General features: G+C 45.2%; 1 protein-coding gene across 2 annotated transcripts; it reads left to right on the top strand.

The window, feature by feature from the left end:
• On the top strand, positions 1-27,677 carry LOC137148602 (acyl-CoA 6-desaturase-like). Of its 2 annotated transcripts, none has more exons than XM_067541497.1 (12): positions 1-779; positions 10,246-10,356; positions 11,880-12,077; positions 12,510-12,611; positions 14,958-15,083; positions 19,180-19,240; positions 19,757-19,833; positions 20,020-20,117; positions 21,141-21,237; positions 23,738-23,817; positions 24,824-24,949; positions 26,915-27,677. In XM_067541497.1, the coding sequence occupies exons 1-12, from the start codon at positions 573-575 to the stop codon at positions 26,964-26,966; spliced, it is 1,335 nt and encodes a 444-aa protein (XP_067397598.1). In that variant the 5' UTR covers positions 1-572; the 3' UTR covers positions 26,967-27,677. The 2 variants fall into 2 exon arrangements, with proteins under 2 accessions (XP_067397598.1, XP_067397597.1); XM_067541496.1 differs by lacking the exon at positions 26,915-27,677 and adding an exon at positions 25,490-25,574.

Raw genomic sequence — 27,677 nt, 5'->3', positions numbered from 1 at the left:
CCCAGCCAGGGGGATACAATGTCAAGGACGGCTTCTTCGGGTTTATGTTGGAATTCAGCCGGCTTCTTTCTCCTTCGCAAGATCAGCCCCAGCCAATGGCAGGCTCCAGCTCTGCCGGAGGAGAGCTGGGATTGGTGTAGGAGCTCTGCTGATCACTGTGGCAAACACATCAGTGATGAATGGAGGGGGATGCGGGGGGGAAGGAAGGAGGAGGGAGAAGGTGGAAGGGCAGCGGCTGAAGTTCCCACAGACCAGGGTTGTTATAGGAGAGGGGAAAGTCTCTCCCGGTGCCGGGAAGAGCAACCTAGGGGGCACTTCAGAGCAGGCAGCGGGGCTGGGTGACTGCAAAGGGACTGGCACTCTGGCAGCAGAGGGGGAGAGGGAAGGAAAGACAAAGAGAAGAAAGAACATGAGAGGCGGGAAGGCGAGAGAACAGGGGATCAGCTGAATTCAACCAGGAGGGAAAAGCTCTTTCCTTCCAGCCACCCTCAAGGAGGCGCGGGGAGCAAAGGGGGCGGGGGAGACAGACAGCGAGCCGTTCGGCCAGGAGGACAAAGGAGCGAGGCTCGCCCATGGGGAAAGGCGGGGAGAAAGGTGAGGAGGCAGGGGAGCGCGAGGCGCAGAGCCGGCTCTACAGCTGGGAGGAGATCCAGAAGCACAACCTGCGGACGGACAAGTGGCTGGTGATCGAGCGGAAGGTGTACAACATCACCAAGTGGGCAGCCAGGCACCCGGGCGGGCCCCGCGTGATCAGCCACTACGCCGGCGAAGATGCCACGGTAAGGAACGCAGCCGCGCACGCTGCCTCCGAGCTCCCACCTGCGGAGCCGTGGGCATTTCCCCTCCCCGGCAGCCGGGAGAGCAGAGAGCCTGGGGGCCAGCCAGCTCCTGGGCTGACTGAAATCCGAGCAGGTATCTCCTCCTTCCCGGTGTTTGTCTGTCTCTGGTTTGGAACAGCCCAGGCCCTTGCATTTTGTGATCAAGCCAGACCCAGTTATCTCCCTGCCTAACAGGTTGCAATTGCATGTGGAGTCCCACCAGCCAGCCCCCAAGAAAGGGGGAAGCAGGAGGGACCGGTGCAGGCTCCCAAGTGGCTTTTGCTGGAGGGTGGGCTTGAGGGGGCAGCAAAGGGAGCCGCTTGGCTCTCTCCCCAGGAGGCAATTCTCTAGCGGGTTCTGCCACCGGTTTTGGGGAAAAATAAGAAAGAAAGAAACGGATCCATTTATCCGAGGCTGCTGCCACAGCTGCTGCCTCAGTTAGCAGTTGGTTTGCCTCCGCGCCGTCTCCCGTTTCAATGGCTTCCAGCAAAAGGCGAGCTGAACCAGGATCGCCCTGTGGCTTGCTGGCGGCGGGTTCCCAAACCACCTGCTCCTGGCTGAACTAACCATTTTTCTACCGTGGCTGTCGCTCCTCGGGTCTGACATCATGAACTGGTAGGAATTACTAGCAGCTGGCTTTCCCCAAAGTCTGCGTTTGCTGCAGGTCCCTGGCTGTGAGGTTATTTCCAGGCATTCTCCTTCAAGTGCAATGATTTGCTTTGCTGCCTCTGTACCCTTGGGAACAAAGCCTCTGAATGGGCTTTCCATTGCTGAAGGAAGCAATGAACGACATTCTTCTTTCAGTTGCATTAGCACAAACTCACTGGAACTAGATGGGTACAAATGAGAGAAGACTTCGGCTCAGATGTCTCCAATTTGTAAATCAATCAGCATTTGGTCTTGGTCTCACTTTCGGCTTGTCTTTGCGAGGATTGTGACCCGGATTTGTGGTTCTAGCGCTGTGTAGCTTCTCCAGCTACATCCCACTCCATAGTCCTCAGTGCAACACGTCCTATAGGACAGTGGTTCTCAACCTTTCTAGATTACTGTAACCCTTTCAGGAGTCTGATTTGCCTTGCGTACCCCCAAGGTTCACCTCACTTAAAAACTACTTGCTTACAAAATAAGCCATAAAAATACAAAAGTGTCAGAGCACACTACTACTGAGAAATTGCTGCCTTTCTCATTTTTGCCATATGATTATACAATAAATCAATTGGAATATAAATATTGTACTTGTATTTCAGTGTATAATATATAGAGCAGTAGAAACAAGTCATTGTCTGTATGAAATTTTAGTTTGTACTGACTTTGCTAGTGCTTTTTATGTAGCCTGTTGTAAATATCTAGATGAGCTGATGTATCCCCTGGAAGACCTCTGCGTACCCCTGGTTGAGAACCACTGCTGTAGGAGGCAGAATGATCTTAGTGTAGTTCCAGATTCAAGCACTTGCCCCCAAGCCACGTCAGTGAAAGGGACTTGATCATGCATCAGGCTCACAACTTTTCTATGTACCTAAAATCATCAGCCACAAAATGCCCCACTCATGCAGCTGTAAAATGATGCCAGAACTAAACTGATGTAGTTAACTTACTGTTTCAGTAAATTATAAACTGGGAGCACTCAGGGGAAGGAGGTAGTGACAAAAACATAACTCTGCAATGTAATTTACATTCCTGAGTCTTAAGGTCCCCAGCCTTACTGGTGATCACACAATCAGCATCTGCACATCCATCCCGGGCAACCCCATGGCAACACTCACCAACAGCACCTGTACATCGTCATGGGCTATCCCTTGGGAACACACCAGTAGTGTCTGTACATCAGTCACAGGCTGCCTTGTGGCAACACACACCATCAGCGCCTGAACATCCATCCCAGGCTGCTCCATGGCAACTATCACCAACAGAGCTTGTAAATCTGTCATGGGCTGCCTCATGGCAACACTCACCAACAATGCCTGTACATCCATTATAGGCTACCCCTAAGGACCCACATCAGCTTGTTCACTTGTCATGAACCAACTCCCAAGGGAATTGACACCAGCAGCGCCTGTTCATCTGTCACAGACCACCCCTAAGACAGCTCATGCCATTGCTACCACACTGACCCTTTCAACATCTCTCCTGGGCCACCTCCTATGGACACCCACACTGATGATGTGTGATCACATGTTCACTCATCACAGGATGTCCCTGAAGCTGCTGACATTGACAATTCCTATGACAACCCATTCATTCAGCATGGGCCCACCTCTGAAGAGGTTCATACCAAGAGTGCTCATGCCAACCTGGTCATCTATCATGGTTTGCCCCTAAAGTCACTGACAGTGCTCAGAGTTCATCCTAAACAGGCCACATCTCACTGTGTTCTCACTGTTGGTGCCTGCAGCATTCTTTTTATGCATCGTTTCATGGACGGCTGGCATCCTGCCTTAGATCTTGAGAAAATGGGCTAGATTTAGGGTGCGTTTCATGGTGCCTTTTGGACTGTTGAGTGCCCCAAAGGCTTCACAAAGCAAGAGCCTGGACACCATAATGCAGTGACTGTGATGGCAAATAGGGCACCCATTTTGGTGCACAGCTACAACTCATGCACCTCTGGAGATGAAAAACTATTTTACTGGGAGAGGCCTGGACAACCCCTTCCACTGACATGTTAACACTGCCAAGGAATTTTCAGCTTATCTGGACAATGTCCCACTGGAGACAGGCAGAAAAGTCCAGAATGTAACATAGCCAAGTATTTCATAGCCCATCTACTGGTACAGCACAGAGGCTTATTCTAACTCCCAATGTGAGACTTGAACCGATGACCTGCTGGCCAAGAGAAATTGCAGATACAAGAGGTGTAGCTGATGACACGAGAACTTGTCTGTCATTGTCTCTTTCTCTTTTCTGATGGCAAAAGATGAACTTGGTATTAAATATTCAGGAGCTGGTGTTCTCTAGGCCATTAGAGGAGTATATTGAAACATTTACCTCTTTGCATAAGTCAGTGGCATACATACTGTATCTCAGCCATGCACAGATGGAGGGAATCTACACCCTCACCTTCCTCCTCTCATGGGATCTCCTTTAAGAAACATGCTAGGATGGGAGTAAGGTGCGAAAGCCTCAGGGATCTCAAGAGCAACCTTTTGGCTCTGACATTTTGTGTGTGTTCAGGTTTCTAAACCATTCCATCTTTTGTCTTTTCCCATAGAAACGTGAGACTATTAAGGTCCACAAAGGAAATGGACTGAAGGAAGGATCCAGGGCAAGCTCTTTCCCAGGAAGCATTGTGAAATGCACGTAGTGTAATTGGGAAGCACATTCTAAGAAAGTGGAGGGAGTAGTGGAAGGGTAACCCTAGGTGGGTGAAAAAACCTGAGTAGCAGGCAGAAGATGCTTCTTTGAGCTGCTCTCCAGTAACACCACATGGATCAAAAAGAGACAGCTCCCTGTCTGCAATCATCATGAGAGCGAGCCAGCCCCTAGAAAACTCATTTTTGCCATGAACTAAATGATGCTAATCAGATATTCTTTATCATTTCCTTTGTGGTTCAGGCTTTCCTTTTTCCTCAGAACCTTTGCTCAGAGTGGCTGATTCTCCATGACCTAGCAGCAAAGGTCATTGGATATTCACCCCCAAACATTAATTCTGGTTATCCCCTCCTCCCTTACTTTCCTTCTGGGACATCTTCTAAAGCTGATTTCAGTCCCAAAAGGGAAGTGAGGAGGAAGGAGTCTAGTGACCAGAATTAACATTTTGGGGGAATACCCGGGGAGGGTTGTTGTCATATCAGAGGAAGGATGGTCCAGGGGTTAGGGCATTAGCCTAGGGCTTGGGAGCGCTGGTTTTAAGTTCCTGTTCTGCCACAGACTTCTTGTTTGACCTTGGGCAGGTCACTCAGGCTTCCTATGTCTCACTTCCCCATCTGTAAAATAGGAATAATAGCACTTCCCTACTTCACAGGGAGGTTGTGAACACAAATACAATAGATATTGTGAGGTGCTCAGATACTACAGTAATGAAGGCCATATAAATATCTAAGATACATAGCTAGAACTAGTGACTCAGGACAAAGTTTGCTTGGGATGGGTCAGAGGACTAAATAGAAAGAGTTCCAAACTGTACCCAATGTAAGCTTGTGCTGAAGGCCTGTTGACACGGGTTTTATCCCAGCTGTAGCTGTATTGGTGCCAACCCTTAGAGTACACAAGGCAAGCTACAATGGGAACCAGTGGGGCTCACCCATGCTTGAATGTGCTTGTGCAAATCATGACTCTCCTTGTCCACATTGGGGGTTTGCACTGGTGCAGCTGGTGACTGAAATCAGGGCCAATCTCAAAACGTAATAAAGGCACAAACTGAACCTATCTGACTGCAAATCATCTCTTGTGGGAAGAGACTTTCACTTTACTCCTCACTTGATTCCAAAAAGGGATTGTTTAGACATGTTGGTACACACAAACCCAATAAAAAAAAGCTTTCCCTCTCCCTGGTTGAGGTGGAAAGGGATCAAATTGCTCTCAGAGCTAATGGGGAAGTCCTGACTCCATGTAAAATGTACAGTATGCAGGTCAGATTTTTTTGTTTTTTGGCTTGCTTTAATCTGTGCTATTAGGCTGCACATTCTGCCTCTCCCCCTGCTGAGACTCTGGTATTTTATAGCCTTCCTAATCTCTACCTTATTTCCATGGACTTTCTTTTTCTTTCATGCCTGTAGCTGGCTTTCCTCCCTCCCACAGCTCCAGCTAATATCCCCGCTCTGTGTTTCTCTAGCGCCAAATTAAATATCTCAGGTTGACGTTCCCCTTTCTTCCTCCTTTCTCATCCACTTTCTTCAGCAAAACTGATGTGGACAGAGCAGTTTTAGGCCTGATCCAAAGCTTGTTGGAGTAAGTGGAAAGACTGTCTGACACCAAGGAGCTTTGAATCAGGCTCTTAGGCCAGTATATTCAGAAGGGGTCAGAACCCAAAATTTAGGACAGATTTTTCAAAAGAGCTCATCTCTCATACAGGTCAGTTGTAGATAGTGAGCACTTGAAAATCTGACCCTTAGTGTTTAGAGCAACAGGAACACAGGACTGGAAGGGACCTCCTAGGTTACAGAGCCAAGTCCCCTGCTATCATAGGCAACCCCATCATATAATCCCATTCATTAATGTTTCAAGCTCCATCTTAAAACTAGCTAGGTTGTTGGCCCACTCTACTCCTATTGGAAGGCTGATCCCAAACCTCACTCTGGGGATAAGAAGCCTTCTAATTTCCAGCCCTTCTCTGCACCTATTCCAATTTGAATTCATTTTTCTTGAACATAGCTGATCATAATTACACACAGCATTCTTACCAGTGCCTTGTACAATGGCATTAATACTTCCCTATCTTTACTAGAAATACTTTACCTAATACATTTTAGGATTGCATTTGCCTTTTTCAGAGCAACACCACATTGGTGGCTCATAGCCATCTTGTGATCAACTAATACTCCCAGGTCTTTTTCCTCCTCTCTCGTTTCTAGCTGATGAGGCCTGAGTTTATAGCAGAAATTCCTGTGTTCAATCCCTACATGCATGACCTTGCACTTTTATACTATTAAATTTCATCCCATTTCCATTACTCCAGTCCTCGAGATCGTCCTTTTCTTCCAGTATGATATTCCAATCCTCCTCTGCATTCACAATGCCTCCAACCTTTGTCCTCTTGATTTGAGAGCTGAGGCAAAGTACTAATTTAGTTTTGGGGAATAGCTAGATTATCTTTAATCTCTACCCCATCTTCACTGCGTAGCAGCTCTACTTTTCTTTTCTTATTCTCTTTTCAGTTACATGGCTAAATAACCTTTTACTGTTTGTTTTAATTTATTGGCAAAGTCCAACTCAGCTTGATTTTTGGCAATTTCCACCTTCTCCCCACACTTTCTGATCTCCACAACATAGCTTTTTGATCTGATTAATCCCTTCTTCTATTCCTTGTAGGCTATCTGCTTACTCCTCATCTCCTTTATGAGGTGATTGTTCATCCAGTTAAGTCAGGAGCCCTTCCCTACAAGATTTTTCCCCTTGCTTGGGATGCAAATTCCTGATAATTAAAGAAATTCCAAGCCTCCTTCACATTTAAGACCTTGAGCTCTTTGGTCCAGTCGACTAGTTCCCTTAATTTCCCAGAAACTGCTCTTTTGAAATAAAAAAACATAGATGCCAACCTGTTTTGATTATCCTTCCATTTAATTTAAACCGAATCAACTTGTGATCAGTTGATCCAAAGTTTTTTCCTACGACCAGCTCTTCTATAATGTCCTCACCACTTACCAAAGCCAACACTAAAATAACATCAATTCATGTGGGTTCAGTGACTGTTTGGTGAAGAAATCTGTCAGCTACCACATTCAGGAGTAAGTGGGTCTTACCATTATTGGTAGCATTTGTTCTCTAATCTATATTTGGGAAATTAAAGTCTCCCATAATGTCACAATGTCCAATAGTATTTAATGATAATCTCTAATGATATTAAAGTTCTCTATTCATATCCAAATCCAATCCTGAGGGTCTATATCTGATCCCTACACCATCCCAGTAAAATGTCTTTTACAATCCTTCGCCAAAGTGATTTTGACCCAAACCGTGTTATCACTTCTTGTGTCTTCACAGTCCCTCCTTTCCTCTGTCACACCTTCAAATCCACATCTGAACTCCATCATCATCCCCAGATGGATATCTAATGCTCAGATCTTTTCTGCCATGAGTCTATCAGGTGACATTTCATACATAAATAGCTTCCATCAGGTACCCACTCAGGGATACTATACAACCCACAGCTTCTATTTCCAGTGATTGTCTTTGTCTCCACTTCACCGGTCACTTCTAGTGCTACCTCAATGTCTTCTCTCCTAGTCCCTCATTTTTAAAGAAGAAAGGATGAAAAGCCCCCAAACTCCCTCCTACAAACTCTCCTGTTTTCTGTCTGCTGTTCACTAGGCCCCTTTCAATAGATGGGACTTAACACTCCGGGTTCTATTCTTGGCTCTGAGACCTTGGCAAATACCTTGGCTCCTTTGAAAATCTTAGCCTTATTTCCTTGGGTGACACAGTGACCACATTAGCAGTCTCATTGTGTGATTAGTGAAAGCTCACACATTGGCAATAGGCTAGATCACTAGGCAATGGGCAGCATCTAGGGCAAAAGAAAATAAAGTCCTGAGTTCCCTTGTGATCGGTCAAGCAAAGGGAAATGTCATAGATTAGGAATTTGGCAATTTAAACAGATAAGCAGGTTTCTAGCGGTGGCTTTTGTGACAGTAGATCTCAGTAGCATGTGGAACTGTTGAAATTCCCTGGGTGGGAGTTCTGTGAAGATTCTGGAGTGAATCCTAGAATTTTACAGTAACAGAAATGGCTCAGCTGGAAGGAGGAATCCTTGCCATTGAGAAACTCCCCACCCCACTGCCACTTTGGGCCAGATTCTAGCCAGATCCTGCGGAAGGAGGAGTGTGTAACACTAAAGTGCCAGGCAGAATCCCATTAGCAGTACAGTCTCTTCTCTCTGCCAGCACCCTGTGGGAGCTAGGTACTTGAAAGTGAGCAGGAAAGGGTAGGATGAAGGAGGAGTCACCAATGGAACTGGTGAAGCATAGAGAGGGGCATTTACCACACACATGCAGTGTGAACCCATGGGGAAGACCCATGCAGAATTCTGGCTGACTCAGCAACTTGGCCTGTGCACCTCACCCAGGGTCTCAAGGTAGCAGAGCCAGAACTTTGCATATTGTAAAGAGGAAACTATCCAGACCTTGAAAACTCTGAAGAAAACATCTCTGACAAATGGAGTTATCATCTCCAGTGCACTGTGTGGGAGCAGGCATGTTCTGTGTGCATAAGTGGGGGTTAATTTTAGGAATTTGCTGAGATTCCAGTCAGATTTTAAAGCTGAAATATAAGATTTAATAAATCATAAGATTTGCCAATTGGATTACTATTACAGCCTGTATCTGAATAGAATTTAATTTGGATAACCCTTTTTTATTGAGTCCAGGGAGCGTTCGCTTACTAGTTTTAACACAAGGTTTTTCTCAGGTCAGCTTTTACCCTGGACAGTGTTTCTCAGAGCAGACTGCTTAGGGTGTGCTTACACAGAGACTTAGTATGTGGTAAGACAGTGTGTTAATCTACAGCATGCTAGCTTGCCATGCACTAACTGGCTATGTGGATCCTGCTATTGCGCATTAAAAGTTCCATAGTGTGCTTTGATATACCATTGTTTCAGTACAAGGATGTTTTAGGGCATGTCTACACTGGGAGTGAGCCTCCCAGCTCGGGTCCACACACTTGTGTTAGCGGGACTCAAACTAGCACATTAGAAATAGCTGTGTAGACTGTGTTTTGATGTTGCAACTTGGGCTGGAGCTCAGGCTTGGGGGTTCAGGTTTTCAAGCCTGGAGTTACAATTCCCCCCTTTTAAGCATTTTCATTGAATATTGTCGGGCTATACATAGGTCAGGGGGCTGATACCTGTCAATATTCTTTTTCTTTCTGCAGCTGTACAATTCATATCACTTTTAGAGTTACAAAGGCTGTTGGTATGCAGAGACCACTGCCTATCATGGTGACCAATATTGTCCCATTGCTTACTTGTAGTTGTACATCGCTTACTTGTACTAAAATCTGGCAAGCTGGCCATAGTATACAAGTACTATATGCATCTGTTTTCTCTTTCTTATACTTTGCTGATAAATTCCTTGGGCAGGGATTGTCTCTTTGTTCTTGTGTTTGTACAGCACCTAATGCAATGGGATCATATTTTATTATTTTTTTATATTGTTGGTAATACAACACTTAGAAAGAAAGCCCATCAAAATCTTTTAATTGTTCCTCTAAATTTAGTGGACATCATCCACACATTCTTTGATTATATCTAATATCTTTCTTTACATATTCTTTAGGGCTTACAAGAGATATTATATTGAAAGAATGAGATTGATCATCTGCATATAGAGAGATGTATTTCTGATACATAAGGCACACAAATTCACTTCTTCTAATTGGGGTGAAAGATATATTGGACTTCTTTTTGCCTAGTTGCCTAACTCCCATTGAAATCAATGGGAATTAGGCACCTAGGAGCTTATGAAAAGCTCACTAGGCACCTATCTGCATCTTTAGGCACCTAAATACCTTAAAAAATCTGGCCCTTAATCCATAAACTGCATATTCATTCATCTACTTCTAGCAGCATCTGCTAGAATCAGGAGCACTGCACGGAAAAAGTTGCATACCAGTCTGTGGGTACTGACAGCAAGCCGACACCAGAGTTGGGGAAACTGTTGGGGTAATACGGGGGAACCCGGAGGACAAGCCATTATTGGGGAAAGATAGAAAAGGACCCATGTGCAGTGAGCAATTGTTTTTATTGAATCCTATCTGTCTGCCTGTGTTTCCACTCCAGGATGCTTTCCAGGCCTTCCACCTCAACCCCAGTTTTGTGCAGAAGTTTCTCAAGCCATTACTGATTGGAGAGCTCGCCCCAGGGGAACCTAGCCAGGACCGAGGCAAAAACGTGAGTAGCTGCAAATCCCTTTCTGTGGGCTCTGTTTCTGAACAGGAGTCTAATGATCTGTTCATTCCACAGTTTATCTATCAGGCTGTCCTCCAGGTTCCTGAGTGAAAAGCCACTACAGACAATGCACCAAACCCTCTTCACTATAGGCAGTTCTAGCAAGTACAAGAAACTACAGGAAAAGACACACACACTCAGACAGCTTTGTGTGGCCATGTGTATGTCCCAGTATTGACTGGTGCACTTAAATAAACTTCTCCTGACCTGCAGTATCCCCTGTTATTCCCCTCCTGCAGGTCTTCCACAGCTCTGCCTGTCCAGCTCAATCCTGATCTGTGACAAGTAAACATGAGTCTAGTCCAAACTCACAGATTTGAACACTTGCAAACTTTGAGGAAACATGGATAAAGTTCTAGATCCAGTCTTCATCTCTAGCAACAACCCTGCTGCTCAAGTTCTCTTGGCCTGAGTCTGCTCATTGTTCCATAATGCATGTCAGTTTTGTACAATGGACAAAAGGCCATGAGGGCACCAAAATGAGCCTGCTTGCCATCTAAATCAGATTTGAACTCTCTTCCACCTTCTGCTCCATACCCCCCCTTTGACAACTCAGTCCAAGCAAACTCCACTCAGAAATTCATATGGGCTTATCCTGCTTAACTGTCAGTGATGTAGAAGTCCATGAAAATGGCCATGTTTGTGGAATAGGTAGCAATAACACCAGTGTATGAGATGAAACAAACTGCTCGATCTGAGTGCTCTGCTTCTGAAGCTGTAACATAGCAAGGCCCTTTATCCACCCCATGTTGGTGTGTCCAGCACTACACAAGACCCAAATGTTCCATTCATTCATTATTCAGACCTTGTACACTGCACGACTGACTGCTAAAGTAAAACTCTTTCTCTTTCTTATTGTTCTTTAGTCAATAGAGTTTACGATATGCCTGTTTCATACATAATAGAAGTGACTACATTAACCTGCATTACCTCTTGACCTGTTTTCTTGTGTGACTGCATGCTATCTGAACCTATCCCAAAAAAGAATGGAACTGCTTTGGCACTATATTCTTTCATCAGCAGAGGTTCATGGCTATGCATAAGTGAGGAAACTGAATTCTCTATTCCCCAAGGAAAGGAGAGATGTCCCTTTATAGCCTAATGAATTATGGAGCACTGAGAGTTGAGATAGAGAGATATTGGGCCAGATTCTCAGCTAGAGTAAATTGCCATAGCTATATTGCGTCTCAGGTGACTTACACCAGGTGAGGATCTGGACATTAATTGCTTTCCCACTGCAAGGAAGTAGGTCAGAAAGTGAAGTAGGGAATAGGATCGGGTTCAGGGGGAAGGGGCAGGGCAGTGTAGAAATTTGGAAGACTGCATGAGTATGGAGACTAATTCTTCTCTCATTCTGGGGAAGCTGATGGCTCCAAGACAGGCAGGGATTATTAGTGTGGAAGCCCAAACTTGAATGAACACATATAAAGAAGGTGCACCTTAAGTCCTGCATTTCCATTTTGCAGCCCCAGCTGGTGGACGATTTCCGGGCCCTGAGAAAGACAGCAGAGGATATGAACTTGTTCAAAGCAGATCCCTTGTTTTTCTCCCTTTACCTGGGTCATATCATTGTGATGGAAGCTTTGGCTTGGTTAATGGTTTCATACTTCGGCACCGGCTGGATCACAACCTTGATCCTTTCCTGCATCCTTGCAACCTCCCAGGTGAGAAATAGTGAGCACGGAGTAACTGGGATGCATGTGCTTCCATGACAGGTGACCTGTCAGTGCACCCAGTCATTCAGAGAACCTCATGCTGGGACTATCACAAGCTCACTTTGGAAGAACACTGATGAACGCATGCACCCCACAGCCCCCTCACTGCCTTGCTCTTACACATAGTGAGCCTACTCACTGCCTTGCACTCAGATGCATTGAGCCCACTGCCTGTCTCTCATCCCCCTTCCATAGATGCAATACCACTGAAATGAATACAAAACTCTCCCCTTTCCACACTGTTGCCGTGGATAGGTCTGTATACATTTCATACAGACACAGACGCACACACACAATAATTGCCTTCCACTCTGTGTATCCTTTCTTACTTACCTTTGATTTCAGGCAGCCCTGTCACCCCGATTCCTTTTTCCTCTGCAGGCCCAGGCTGGGTGGCTACAGCATGACTTTGGACACCTCTCTGTCTTTAAGAAGTCTAGATGGAACCATATCGTCCATAAGTTTGTCATTGGGCACCTGAAGGTAAAGGTCATGTGCTGGATGCCAACACACACTGTATAGAAAGGAAATAATTGCAGCAGAGGAGACTGGGGATCCCACTCCATCCCATTTCACATACTGTAGATATAAAAGCTGTAAACCCCAGCCCTCCAGTCTGATCTCACCCTTTCAGAGGAAGCAGATGAAGGGAGGAAGAATTAGTGACAGATTCCATTGGAATTCTTGTGAGGCTCAGATAGGGGAGCCAAATCTTCAACTGATATAAATCATCATAGCTCCAGCAACGCCAATGGAACTATGCTGATTTATACCAGCTGGGGATCTGGCCCATAGGATTGTTAAAATGAAGCATTATACAATCTCCTTTACGCCTCTTCCCACCACTTTCTCTGCATAAAACACGAGTAACGTGTTTATTGATTAAAATGACCATCCTGCCATTTCTCATCCACTCTGGACAATTTTAGAACTTCAATCCAGGATAAGGTCCCACATAAGGGACCTATACAATACGGCTGGCAAGAGAATCCACTTACAGTGGGGAATCTTGTAGGAAGGGATGAAATGGTAGGCATTATTAGATGCCTATTTAGTTTAGCCTTGGCCATTTTAACCACAGGTATGGAATGACCCCACTAGCAATAAAAAGTAGTAAAAGAGAGCAGTAAGACAACACTGTATTCATTCCCAAGGTGGGGCTTCATCTACTGAAAACCACAGCAACAACGAATCTCCTTTGCCACAACTCTGTTCTCAGCTTGTGACTGTGTCCCTCCACCCCTCTTTCTTGATGCCCATCTTGAGTGGTATCGGCCAGAAATTTTCTAATTTGCAAGCAGCACAAATAATGCTCAATTGCTACCCAACATGCTTTAATGCAAGGAGAGGAAGTAGGGAGTCCTAGCAAAAGAAGCCCATTCTTCTTGGAGCATACAAAGGGATTAAACATGGAGATTAACCTTGTTCATGCAAATGAGAAACAAGTTGCCAAGTTTGTGGTCTTGAAGATATTTCTCCTCCACGCCATATTTGGCAGTATAGAAAAAACAAGGCAGGAGGCAGGCAAAATATCAGAGTAAAGAGATGATATCTCAGAGAGAGAACGAAGTTGGCAGGGATCTGGGGTGAGGAGGCAGGATTTACCTTCCTCTAGAGCACTGACCAGGGATAATCTTTTAGGATTAGATGGGCATAGCCTACATGATACATTTCATTTGATTTAGGGGTGGGGGGAGGGATTGCTGGACTTTTGCACTTCTCACAATTCTCTCTGTTCCTCTTTTTTCACTTTATAGATGATCACTTGCAGGTCCTGTACAGGGACCACCAAAAAAAAGCCACAAAGCAGTTTATTGCAGCTATCTAAAAACAAGGGCTCCCACTTTGGGGTGGCTACTCCCTCAGTGCCAATTTCCCAACAATGCCCCATTATTCGTCACAGCCACTGCCCTCAGATCGCCTAGTTCTGGGACAGCCAGTTTCCAACATGTGTAAGCAGGGGAGGGAGGAACTAACCTCTGAATGCTCATTAACATGACTGGACTGAAGGCAGCTTTATGAGATGGAGGCTATCTGGCCACTCTGAATTCTTGGAAGCTGCCAGCAGCCCACAATGCTTATCATTAGTCACAAGGCAAGTGCTTTGCTGGCCTTCTGCCTGAGCCTCCTTGGCAGCTTGGTGGGATAGCTTAGTGCTGTTTCACAAGTGCCAGAGGAAAAATGAGGATATAGGACCCTTATGGGACATTGTCCAGTTCTTTTGGTTTGGTTTTGTTTTTAAATACGCTCCTTCTTAGAAATTGGAAAATAATATTTCTTCCTTGACCAGTTGTGTCTTTTTTTCATTGGGCAAAGAGTGATTCTTTTCACCTTCTTTCTTCCACTGTGCAAGCCAGCGTGCCTTTGCCTTCATTACATCATTATTGGCATCATCAATGACATGGGTGATGACACTGATGACAACAGAGGTCTGGGTAAAGGATGCTGTTTATCATATGCTTCCCTGCTGGTGGGATGTTTGTCTGCCTGTCTTTGCAGAATATAAATATTAGGGGTTACATGTAAGCAGGGCTAATTTTTTTTCCCCTCAAAGTGACTGGCATTTTTTAAAAACAATATAATAATCCAGAGGATACTCCTTGGGACAGATTGTCAGCTGGTGACAATCAGTTTGTCAGAGCAGAAGATTTTTTAGCCCCTTAACTCTTACAACAATTTCAAAGGTAGTTAAGAGTTTGGACATGAACTATATGACATGGGCAGTTTAGATTATACAAGTGAATGGATATCACAGCACGGCGATCATCTCTACATTTGTGGGAACCATGCCCCTTCATGGACTAAATACTTCCCCTCTTTTCTCCCCAGGGTGCCTCAGCAAACTGGTGGAATCACCGTCACTTCCAACATCATGCCAAGCCCAACATCTTCAAGAAGGACCCAGATGTGAACATGCTGCATCTTTTTGTCCTGGGAGATTCTCAGCCTGTTGAGGTAAAACAAGGAAGTGGTGACTTCTGGTGGGCTTCAGAGAATGTTTTTGGTGAGAACAGGGGTTGATCAGTGTTTGGAGGACCAGACCTCAGCTGGTAAGACTTAATCTTTGAGGAAATGTTGAAGGGAAATGCTCCAGTCCCCTGCATCTATATTTTCTGACAGGAGTTTAGATCAAAATTTGAGAGGATGTGAGAGCCAGAAAGTTCAGTGGCCAATAGAATTTCTCAGGCATGTTTTCAGTCCAAAGGTGATTATATTTTTAGGCAGCTTGGAGGAATGGGTGGGAACAAGAGTGAAGAGAACATAGAAATATAGTAAATTTTCATTCAGTTGTTCTGAAATATCCAAGTGTGGAACAAATGGTGCAGAAATACTTCAGACACTCCTTACTGACTTAGCCCAAACAGGCCTTCTTTCTGACATTTACAACTTGTCATGCATGGGTTTATTACTTCTGTGAGGACAGGCACCCTCTTGTGAATAGTCAAAAAAAATTCATTTAAAAAGTTGATCAAAAGTTGATTCAAAGAAGTGCCTTATGATATTTGTGTATGAACACTTAATTAGCTACTCACTTAATTAGTGCCTTTGCAAATTCTGTTTAGAGCAGATTGCATGGTTACATCAGCACACTGGTTTTCTCTTGTGTTTTCTGCTTGGGGAAAAACATGAAGAAACTGTATAGGGGGGAAAACCTACACTAAAGCAATTGCAGTGATGATGTGTTGAATACCAAAGGCTTGGTTGTACTGAACGCCCATATAGGGACATAGGAGAGAGGAATCCCCCACATGTGCCTCTGCATGGGCAGTCCAGGCTTTGGGTCTGGGCATGCAGGGGTAAGAGCCGCTGCATGCTCAACTACTTCCCCACTGGAGCAAGTAGAGATGGGGCAAAGAAGCTTTGCCTGCATTTCCCAATCCACCAGCTAGCAGAGCTGAGCCAGCATGGCAGGGTGAACGGTAATTTACTGCTGATATATTATACACCTGAAGCAAGCAGGGAATGTGGAGGGAATTGTGGCCGAGATGTAATTACTTCCTGTGGCAATTCAGCTTCAGCTAGCCCTACAAAAATCCGTAAATTCAAAGACAGAGGGCCGGGTTCTCAACTATGTAAATTCATTAAATCAACGGGAGAATATTGATTTACAATAGCTCAGGTTCTGAGCCATGGTTCCCACAGCAACTATGAGTCAGCCACAGTGCACAAGTAACTGTATCTATTAAGGTAGTGCAATTAAATCCAGCTCTCTGGGGCCACAATATTTACTATCTGTATTGTACAAAAACCTAAGGGAAGGATATAAAGATCAATAGTGGTATATGACGTACCAGCATAAGGATTTGCAGAAAAAAAAGCCTAGAAAGCCAATGTATGGATCTGAAACACCGCCACAAAGGCATTTGTAACAAACAGAATGCAGGGAGACACAAAGAAGCTAATTCCAGATACATGTTAGAGAGGGTGCCTAAAAGGTGCGCTACCTGCACCAGTACTGGGAGTCTTCTATGAATACAGAACTTTTAAAAAGACAGAAAGGTCTAATGTGACCAGATTGCAAATGTGAAAGATTAGGACAGGGTTTGGGGGTAATAGGCACCTATATAAGACAACGCCTCGAATATCGGGATTGTCTCTATAAAATCAGGACATCTGTTCACCCTAGAAATGTCTAACCATGTCACTGAAATGAGTGACCTCAGTGGACTATCACAAACCACTAACTAACCATAACTCTATGGTAGCTAAATATCTGGGGTCAGATCTTCAGCTGGTGTAAATCAGTGCCACTCCACTGAGATCAATGAGCTATGCCAATTTATACCATTTGAAGAGCTGGCCACTGATAGCTGGGTTTTGTAAAAGGATGCAGGTCCCATCACTGCGCAAATAGCTGAGCAGAATATGGGTGCTTATAGCAATAAAGGAATTGATTCTGTCTTCCAAGAGGAGCATCTGAAGTATGAGCATTGTATCAGTACTTGGATGTACTTAAATTCTTGTATATTGAAACTTTATCTTGATGCAGCCTTGCAGGACTTGGACCACACTTAATTCCCTTATCATAAATCTGTAATTCCTGAAATCACTAGTGCCCCACAGGCCATGTGAATTGATTACCGCTGAAAGGCGTTAGTTTGTTTGAACTCAGTTGAAGATATGAACTCAGTTGAAGATATGGACCAGGCCCCTGGAAGAGACCTCATCTGGAAAATGCCCCTCAGTCAAAGGGAAGGGAACAAAATGGAGTTGGGGTCAATCAAGATGGAAATGAACCAGGGAGTGGGAGGAAATGGTGAGATAAACAAGGAAGAGAGGAGAACCAGTGTGGGAACACTAAGCAAAGAACCCCAGAGAACTGGTGACAGGGACTAGACTATTTCTAAGTCTGGAGGTGGCAGGTGGAGCCCACCAGGAACTAAAGGAACACCCCCTCAGATGAGGGAGGGGGACAGAGGACCCAGATGTCAACTGATTACTTGGGACAACAAAAAAAGGAAATAAGAATGAGAGTGCAGGTCAAAGGTTTAAAACAAGGAAACCAGATGGGGTCACTGAGCTGAGAACCCCAGACAACTGGTGATGAGTATTGGATTGATAGCACAGGAAACTCTCCCCTGCCCACAGAACAGGCAGCAGCAGCCCAAGCCATCGTTGTGTAAAGAAGTACTTCCTCACACAGCGCACAGTCAACTTAGGGAACTCATTGCCAGGGGATGCTGTGAAGGCCAAAATTATAACTGGATTCAAAAAAGAATTAGAGAAGTTCATGGAGAATGGGTTCATCAATGGCTATGGGGCTAAAAATAGCCGTGTAGATGTTCAGGCTTGGGCTGGAGCTCAGCCTCCAAGACCTGGGTCTTAGACCCTCACCATCTACACTGTTATCTTTAGCCTCACAAGCTGTTCAAGTCCGAGTCAGTTGACCAAGCTCAGGGACTCACTGCCACAGGATGTTTTTGCTATATAGACGTACCCTAAATTACTTTAGTTGCAATTACTGCATCCTGTGACCTCTCTTATTAATATGTTAGCAGTGCTTAGAGGCAGAGATTGAGATCAGGCCCCCATTGTGCTAGGCACTGTACAAATAGTGAGCGACTGTCCCTACCCTGAGACATATACAACCCAAATAGAGAATACCAACAAAGGGGAGGAGGATGAGAAAGGAGGAATTATCATCCATGTTTTTCAGATGAGGACTGAAGCACAAGGAAATTAAATGACTTGCTTGAGGTCACACAGGAAAGTTGTATAGAGCTGAGAATGAGCCCCAGTTATCCTGAGTCCCACTCCAGTGCCTTACCCATCAAACCATCTTTCCTCTGACACTCATGCATGTTTATTAGAGCTGGTTGATATTTTTTTCCTCAAAATATTTTATTTGGTGAAATGTGGCTTTTTGACTAAAATTTTCATAGTACCTTTTCAGTGTGGTCATAATTTTCCATTTCTTTAATGAAAATTGGAAGCTAAAATCCAGCCATTTTTAGACAACTTGCCTTTCAATGAGACTCAGGCTCCTAAGTGCCTATGTCACTTTTGAAAATGAGACTTAGGCTCCTAAGTCAGTTAGGCATTGCAACGCTGAGTGGAGCAACACCTAAATACCTTTACAATTCTGGGCCTCAATCTCTGTGCCTCAGTTCCCTCTCTGTAACAGAAGGATAATAGCACTTCCCTACCTCACAGTACATGAGAGACTGTGAGGTGCTCAGGTACTATGGTAATAGGAGCCAAATAAGTATCCAAGATAGATTTTAAATGGGAACTTGCACCTAGTGTAAACAGGGAAGCCAGTTAACACATCTTAAAACATGACCTATTTTCCTAGCCTAGACATAGCTTTGGAGAAGAAAGTATGCTAAGACAGTTTTCTAAGGGCTTGCTCCTGCTCCCATGTAAAGCAATGGTAGAACCCTAACTGACTTCAGTAGGGTAGGATTAGGCTGTAAAATCCCCAGTTCCGACAAAAGAGAATTAACAAAATAAAGAGGTGTTATTGAGAGTCTCCTCCCATTGAGCATTTTCTCCCATCCATGGGCATAATGAGCGGAGACAGTTCTCTGTCATTTGTCTCCCCCTCCAGTATGGCAAGAAGAAGCTGAAATACCTGCCTTACAACCACCAGCATGAGTACTTCTTCCTAGGTGAGTATGCCCCAGCCCCCAACGCTTCCCTATATGCTGAGAAGGAGGGAATGCATCTTTATCTTTCAGCTCCCTTTTGCCTGAGCAGAGCTATTCACTTCCTACTTCATCCCTCCCTGTCCAGGGCCCACTATCCCTTTCACATCTTAATTGCGATAGAAGCAGACACCCCAGTTTCTTCATGCAATCATCGCTGAGATCCATGGATCCTTAACACCACCAGCAAGATTAAATAAAGTAAGGCAAATGTCTAAGTCTAGGAGAAAGCCCTCAGTAGATGAACATGTCAGCAGAAGTCCTGGGCTTGTTCATGGTTAGTCTAGATACTTCCATACCTGGAGGTGAGCAGGACATGGAGGAGATGCCTCCTCTCTTTGCCGAGCAACAGTGGCAGAGCACAGCTTTTCTCCATTACCAGCCCTTGCTTCAGCTATTATTTTCAGGCCTCCAACATGTCTGTTCACTTCATGATACTCACCTGTCTTCCTCATTTGCTGTCTTTTGTTTGCCTTTCAGTTTTCCCACCTCTCCTCATCCCCGTGTACTTCCAAATGCAAATCATGATGACCATGATCAGACGCAGGTTCTGGGCGGTGAGTGAAAGATTATCTCTGCTGTGTGTGTCAAACCATGACCCATGTGGATGGTGGAGAGAACCTTATCTGAGGAGGGAAAGAAGAGGATTCTGTCCACTCTTCAAAGAGATCTGGCCTAAGGAGAGGGTGTTGGTGGGGGAGGTACGTTGCCGGTACTGCATTATCTCTTCTTTCTCTCCCTAGGACCTGGCCTGGGCCTTCAGTTATTACATGCGCTATTTCATCACATACATCCCTTTCTATGGAGTTCTGGGATCCCTGTTTCTCCTCACCTTTGTCAGGTAGGAGACACTGCTCTCCCCTCCCTCCAGACATGGGCACCATACATCCCGAGTGATGTCAAGTTAACTCATTTACCCCATGCCATTCTCCCTTATTAAATCAAGATTCTCTCCATTTACCTACCCCAGTCTGTGCTGCATCCCACTGCCTTGACTAGCTTTTCTTGTCTCAATCTCCCCAAGTCTCACTCCCCTTTGTATTCTCTTTTTCACCCCCCTCCAGTTGATTTGATTCTGGGGTTTAATCTCTTTCATTACCAGGAAATCCCTAGTGATAGTGATGGCAGGCGGAGTTGGGAATCTCCATTCCCACCTCCCTTCCTCACTCATCCCCAACCATGTAAAGTTCCCACACTGGGTCTAAGTCACCCGAGGAATTCTGGATGTGGTTCCTTCCAGAGCCCGTCAGTGTAGCTTCCTCCCAGGTCAACTGGGATGTAACTCAGGAATGATGCAGGGTGCTCCCTCCCTCCAGGGACTGAATGTGCTTTCTCCACATTACGTCCAGCTCCTACTAGTTCTGGGAGCGAGAAGTCAAATGCTGTCCCCCCACTTAGATCCCCAGCATGCAGCATATTTTACTGGATGGACCCTAGCTCATGTACTCACAGGTCATTTGTTTTACAGCCTAGTACAGAGATAGTGCTATCACTGACTGGACTGATGTTCCAGACCATAAGATTGTATTGAGGGACAGTCCTGATATTCGGGGCTTTGTCTTATATAGGCACCTATTGCCCCCACCCCCTGTCCTGATTTTTCACACTTGCTATCTGGTCACCTTAACCACAGAGCAGATCCATTGTCCAGAATCAGAAAGCTGGCTTCTACCTCATCTTGGGAAATACTCCTTTAGTATCCTATGCATCCTCTGTGTACAAGGTGGCTGCTGCCTGCATATCCCTCTTCCCCCACTCCCTTTACTATCGCTGTTGGCTTTATCTGTACTCTCCTGGACCAGGATGGTGATCTGCATGGATTATATCCTGACCTGGCTGTGAATTGTTATGCTTCCTTCTGAAGGTTTGTGGAGAGTCACTGGTTTGTGTGGGTCACGCAGATGAACCATATTCCAATGGAAATTGACTGTGAGAAGCACAGAGACTGGCTCAGTGCTCAGGTAATGGCAGGGGTATTAATGTCCCATAATGGATTAGAAAGTCATTTGCCCATCAGAGAATGGATTATCATTGTCCCATTGATCTCACCCCAAAATTTAGTCTGAGCCCAGTTTAGCACTTTTATAACATAATAGCCTGGGGTATTTGTCCAGGGCCCTTCCCCCGACACTCTCCCTATAGGAAGTCAAGATGACTATGAAGAGATGGAAATCCAAATCTGTCTGCTGAATTTGGCCCCTGAATTGTTACATTTTGACAGGAAGATAAAGTATTCCTCATTCAGGTCTGGGGGAGTGTAAGGTTCCAGGGGTGACACAACAACCTTCCTGCATAAGGTGTGTTGGCACACATGTATGTAAATTAGGAGTGACACCATGGAAGTCAACGGGCCATAGGTGTAAATTAGTTCTTTTACTTCAGTGAAGATATACCAGACCAGCTGAGGACTTGGCCCAATGCCTTTCTAACTTTTACTGTTCAGGAATAATGAATTCTGAACACATCTTGTGAAAACCAGTCATAGCAGCTGCAATGGCTCAAAATGCCTTTCACAGACTCTCCAAACATATGCACCCAGGGAAAGAGATACAATGCAGTGTTCTGAGCCTAATTCAGTTCTCACTTGGCGTGTGTCTTCTCTCACTTACACTGGTGTAAATCAGGAATAACTCCAATGGCATCAGTAGGAAGCGGTATAACTGAGTTGAGTGGAGAATCTGCCTTCTACATTAGGTTACAGTATCTAATGAGGCCTCAAGGAATAGCTTTAAAAGTCTGGCAGTCACCTTCTCTCTCTCAGGCCCTGATCCAGTAAAACACTTAAGCATTTACTTAACTTTAAGCATGTAAATAGTCGCACTGTAGTCAACTACTCATGTGTATGAAGTGAAGCACATGCGTACATGCTTTGTTGGCTGGGGGATCTGGAGAAAGAGCAAGGTAAACCTCTCTGACGCTGGTGTGGTTTTACACGGAGTTCTTTGGAAACACCTACTTCTCCTGCAGTCACCATGCAGAATTCACTGCCATAGCTTAGCAAGGAAAAGAACGTAAGAGGATTTTAAGAAAGCTGCCTTTGGTATGAAGCATAAAAATACATGGAACATTTGCTTAGCTGGCATAGGCTGCGGGCGTTCATACCTCATGCTTCAGGGTTTGAATGATGACCTGTGTGGGGCTGGGAAGGTAATCTTTTGATCCCCTTCTCCCTTCCAGCCCCACCTTCCACAAAGTCATAGTATTACACAGCTGTCTAGATACATAATGGCCTTTTGTTTGGCCTCGCTCTGAAACATTGGGTATAGGCCAGCAGTTCTCAACCTTTTTTTCCCCGAGTACCACTCGGGCCAGGTACAGTCAGGTCAAGTACCACTTGACTTGACTGTACCCGACCCGAGTACCACTCGGGAAAGAAAGGGGGGGGACTTGCGGCGGTGGCGAGGTTTCGCGGCGGGGAGGGACTTGCGGCGGGGTTTCGCCGCGGCGGCAGGGAGAGACTTGTGGCAGGTTACATGGGAGAAATAATGCCCTCCGCCAAAACCCTTCCGCCATTTGCCCCTTTTCGGCGGCAAGGTTTTGCAGGGGCGGGTGGGAGGGCACTTCTGGCGGTGGATTCGGCGGTGCGGTACGGCTCGTGTATCACCCAGCCTTCTCATGCGTACCACCGGTTGAGAACCTCTGGTATAGGCCATGCTGAAGGCAGGATACCAACTAGATGAACCTTTGGTCTGAGGCAGTATGGCAGCTCCTGTGCTGCCTCACATGGGCAGTCCACTTTCTGAAACTTGAGAGAATCCCTGATCAAGCTTCTCTGATGACAACGACCTGGGTTTGACACCTTACAGCCGTCTCTCCTTCCTAAGGTAGTGGAGCCATGAAAGAGAATGTGGTTATTCCCTAAGGATCAGGGGAGTTGGTCACTCTTTTTTTAGTGCTCCTAGCCCTCTCTGTCAATCAGCCTGTGGTTCAGAAAGATGTAGGTCTCAGGAGCAACTTGCTATTTCATTACTATAACTAAAATAAGAACAGATAGGGATCTAAATGAGTGGGAACATCCTCACATCAGCCCTGTTATCATGAAGGATCACACCACAACTTGGAATGTGGTATTCTTCATACCTTGTAGCTAGGAGCCATTTCCAAGATAATCTCAGCCTATGAACACCCAAGTAGTTTAACTGGCCTGGCACCATTAGCCTCCTTGCCAGTTACTGAGGTAGTCTTCCAGGTCTTGAGCCCTATGGTGCATCAGGGGAATATATAGCAGATCAGCAGTGGCCAGATGGGATTGGTTGAGGAATACAGCGGATACAGCCAGTGCAGGAGAAGCTGCATGAGAGAATATTTCATCTGACAGCTCGGTAGTGCAGTATGGTGTACATGACTGCTTGATTTAAAGTATCACCTCTGCCTTTTGTATCTTGCAGGAGGAGCCCTGCACCAATTGTTTTTAGGCCAAGGCTTCATTAAAAATTCACTGTTGGCATCTTGTCTTTGCAGTTGGCAGCTACCTGTAATATTGAGCAGTCCTTTTTCAATGACTGGTTCACTGGGCATCTCAACTTCCAAATCGAGCACCAGTGAGTATGGACCCAGGGATATGGGCGACCAGTCAAGGCAGGGTTTGGGGGAGGAGTACGAGTGCTATGGGGTGGCAGTGAACAGGGAAGGAAGAGGAACCCAGGAACATCATGAAATCAGAAGAAACTACTGCATTAATCGTCTCATTTCACCACTAAACACAAATATCTTTCACCTGTTGCCAACAGTAAATTCCCCTTTCACCTTCACAATCTTAATTTAGAGTCTAATCCAGGGCTCACTGATTAAAATGGCCAAGAATCAGGTCCTTAGGCTCATTTTGTTTGGAGTGTTTCTACTCATTTCACTAATTCCCTCTGTCTCTTCCCAGCCTCTGATTTATGTAGCCTTTGTGCAAATGGGTAAGACTAACTATTTTCAATTCTGAGTACCCTAGTTCACCAAAGATGTCAAAAAATAAGATCAATTATGCAACGTGCTTTCCATGATAATACAAAAATTAGAGGGGAAGTCCTATGGGGTAAGACTGAAGGACCTGGATGTTGATTTAGGCAATGAAAGAGAACCCTACTGAGCAGTAGACGATAACGAGACCACAGATTCTTCATCTGTTTGTCTGGTCTATGAGCTTCCAGACAATTCAGCTTGTCAGTAGACAATTAGTTGTTGTCCAAAGGGAATGGACAGCTATCTCAGTAGATAAAGTGAGATTTCCTCACTCCTCATTTTCCTAGCATTCCCCCTTTCTGTAAATGCAGCTCTCCCTCTCTTTTCTAGCTTAATCTTTCATTCTTTCTAAGTAAATTTTTTTTTTTGGGGCATGACACATCAGGAATGGGAATCAATATATTCAGTTTTCAAGAACATTTCTTTAAAGGGTGTACTTCAAAGCTTGGATTTCTCCCTCTCTCTGTGTTCTGTCTGCCTGTATTGCTTGGCGAAAAGGAGGCAGTAATTAACCCTAAGAGAAAACAGAAAGAAGTGTCTGTTCCCAGAGATCAGTCGCTAGATTTTTCTCAGGCTCTCTCTATTTCTTTATTCAAGCCTGTTTCCCACGATGCCACGCCATAATTACTGCAAGATTGCCCCACTGGTGAAGTCATTGTGCACCAAGTACGGAGTCCACTATGAAGAGAAACCTCTCGGGAAGGCATTCATAGACATTGTTGGGTAAGGGGCCTTCAGTACTACTCATGGGTGAATTCAGGCTGTAATGCCAGTGCCAGCCTTCCAGTAATCGTTTCTCTATTTTAATAGAAAAAGCTTTGCTTCATAGTCCCTGTGCCTAGAGCAGTAGCATTAGAGCTGTAAAATGTTTGATTGATATAGGAGTGATAGCCTTTTTGCACCAATCCAAAAGGCACTCACATTTTTATTATAGAAATGAAATAGCTCCATTGACTTCAGTGGAGTGACAACAATTTATGAGCCAGATTCTCAGTTGATGTAATGTCATAGAGAAGAAAAGGACAAAACTATCTCAAAAACAGCAGGCTCCAGATCTATAACCCACAGAGTGCTTTCCATCCTGGTCCTCAGACAAGGGGAAATCAGGAATGACTTACTCTGTGATTACCAAGTCAGTACTGAATTCCCTGAAGAGAGATTCACCCCTTTCTAGCACCTTTCGTATCATGCTATTGTGGTAACTAACCCTTTAAATCAAGTAGCTACAGGCCTAAAGTAGCCATTTTGCACTGGCTATTGCAGACAGCACCTCTCTGTTGCTCAGCTGACATTCCAAAAGAAGTGGCATATCCTCAGGATGGGGGAAATGGATGGACTTTAAGACAAATGGGTGAGATCATGAGCCACACTGAGTCCTGATTGTGCCTCTCTAGCAGCAGAGGGGACTTTAAAGCATTAATATGCTCAGCATTTATGTGCTAAAGGAGCAGTTGAGGATTAGTCCACCACTGCAAAATCCTTGGCTGGCAAAGAGTTAGCATCACTGGTTCTGCAGCCCCTGTGCCATGGGGGTCTTTTGGGAGTAGGAGGGGATGTGGGAACAGCGTGCTGCAGTCCAATGATCCCCACTACTGTAACAGTCTCTAAGAAACCAATCCAAAACAACACAAGTTAGAACAACCTTTACAGGGGTGGAGAAGTGGCAGAAAACCATCTTTGCTCTTCCCCACTTGCCTTCAGATGCATCAAGTACTGATCTGATACACAGGGGGATTCTGCTAGCTATTTCTCAGGACTGTGGTCACATGGCTATAAATACAAATTCTCCGAAACCATGAAACATGGGTGTTGTCTGAACTCTAACTAGAGGGAGATCCTGCTGCAAGACATATTGAGCTACTTTCTGACACTGTATAAAGTCCACCTACTGCAAAGGGCCAGGAGAGTACATAATACCCTTTCCAGAACCCTTCACACGCTCAGAGAAAGACAGATTCAGGTAGCTTCATTCCCCAACTTGAAGTCAATGAGCCGAACTGTAGAGTAAGGGACTGAGATTCAATGTCAGTAAGAGTATCAGAATCTGGTCCATAATGTCAGCCCAACCAAATGTGGCAGCAGCAACCACCCGTATACAGTGAGGAAGTATGGGTGGTCCTCGTTTGGGAGAGTAAGAACCAACAATCCACTCTCCGGAAGTCCCTCACATTCACACATGTCACTTCCAGGCCATGCATGGCATTCCCAGCTACCTCATCTCATTGATAGGAATTTTTGATCCAGAATAGCCCAACTCCGTTACATTCTACATGTCTGATTGCCTTCAGAGAGCTGATGTGGAAGGGAATTCTTTGAGAGGTGATGCAGAGGGAAAAGGGGGAAAATTCTTGTATATGTGCAGCTTGTGCTGCATGGTTAGGTAGTGATAGTTCCAGTTTATGGAGTTACCATTTATTTTCTTTTGAGTCAGATCCTCAGTGGGTGTAAATCAGTGTAATGCCAGTGAAATCTGTGGAGTTAATCTGATTGTCACCAGCTGATGATTTTGTCCATGGTGTTTTAAATCAAGTTGTGTATGGACTGAGATTGGCACCTCTTTTCACTTTATAGTTCCAAGGTGTGGGAAGGAACAATGGCTGGATTCAGAAGTGGGCAACTCGTTGCACAATCTCTGTCAAGGTAGACCTATGAGTCTTGCTTCCTAATGCCTCTCTTCTCTTTCTGTAGGTCCTTAAAGAAATCTGGAGATCTCTGGTTGGATGCCTACCTCCATAAATGAAATTGGATCATAGGGGGGAGGTGCGAGTGAATGAATGTGGGGTTTTTTGGGTTTTTTTACTGTCAGATTTCAGTCTGTATCTGCGTGCACAGTTTAGGGGGAATTTCCTGTCTTGTGAAATGCTACAGGGGTGGGTGGGTGGGAGGGAGATTCAGGAGACCTTTTAAAATGTATTTGGCACAATCTTCAGAAGACAAGTCAAAAGATCTCTCTCACACTACCTGGCTGGAAAATGTCCAAGCAGAGTGGGGTTTTCTGTTTTAGGGGTGGAGGATGAGAGGGCGGGGTGGGTAAGCAGAGGAGCAATTTCTTCCCTCCCCTTCCTCTTCCTGAGCCATTCATTCCAGCCCCAGTCCTAGCCCAGACACACAGGTACTTGATTCATACACACGATTAGGCCAACTTCAGAGAGCTTCTGCATCTGTTCCAACATTTACAATCTCAATCAGTTTACACCCTTCTCCCCCCACCCCACCTTCTGCTGCAGAGGAGGAACAGGATTGGTTTGTATTTTAAAAACAAAAAAAAACCCCCAAAACCTGTCTGATCACCCACGCAATGGCAAATTCTCCTGAGCTGCACTGCCTCCTGCATTCTACCTAAAGAATTGGGAGGCGCAGCTGTGAGCAGCAGGTGTTGTATTATGAGTCTGTCTGCCTCACTCAGAGCCCTGCTGTGGCTTTGTCTCTCTCTCAGCCTCTTTCTCTCTCT

Source organism: Emydura macquarii, unplaced genomic scaffold (assembly GCF_026122565.2).
Source record: "Emydura macquarii macquarii isolate MOO-44397 ecotype Brisbane River unplaced genomic scaffold, CSIRO-AGI_Emac_v2 contig_670, whole genome shotgun sequence".
In the NCBI taxonomy this organism is placed as follows: domain Eukaryota; kingdom Metazoa; phylum Chordata; order Testudines; family Chelidae; genus Emydura; species Emydura macquarii.
Note: the sequence above shows the minus strand (reverse complement) of the source record. Positions and strands in the feature narration are given on the sequence as shown.

Excerpts from the sequence above, each read along its gene's own strand:
- LOC137148602 (XM_067541496.1), top strand. The coding sequence starts at position 573 with ATGGGGAAAGGCGGGGAGAAAGGTGAGGAGGCAGGGGAGCGCGAGGCG. Across the intron at positions 780-10,245 it reads ACGCCGGCGAAGATGCCACG|GATGCTTTCCAGGCCTTCCA; the intron begins GTAAGGAACGCA and ends TTTCCACTCCAG. Across the intron at positions 23,818-24,823 it reads AACTTCCAAATCGAGCACCA|CCTGTTTCCCACGATGCCAC; the intron begins GTGAGTATGGAC and ends TCTTTATTCAAG.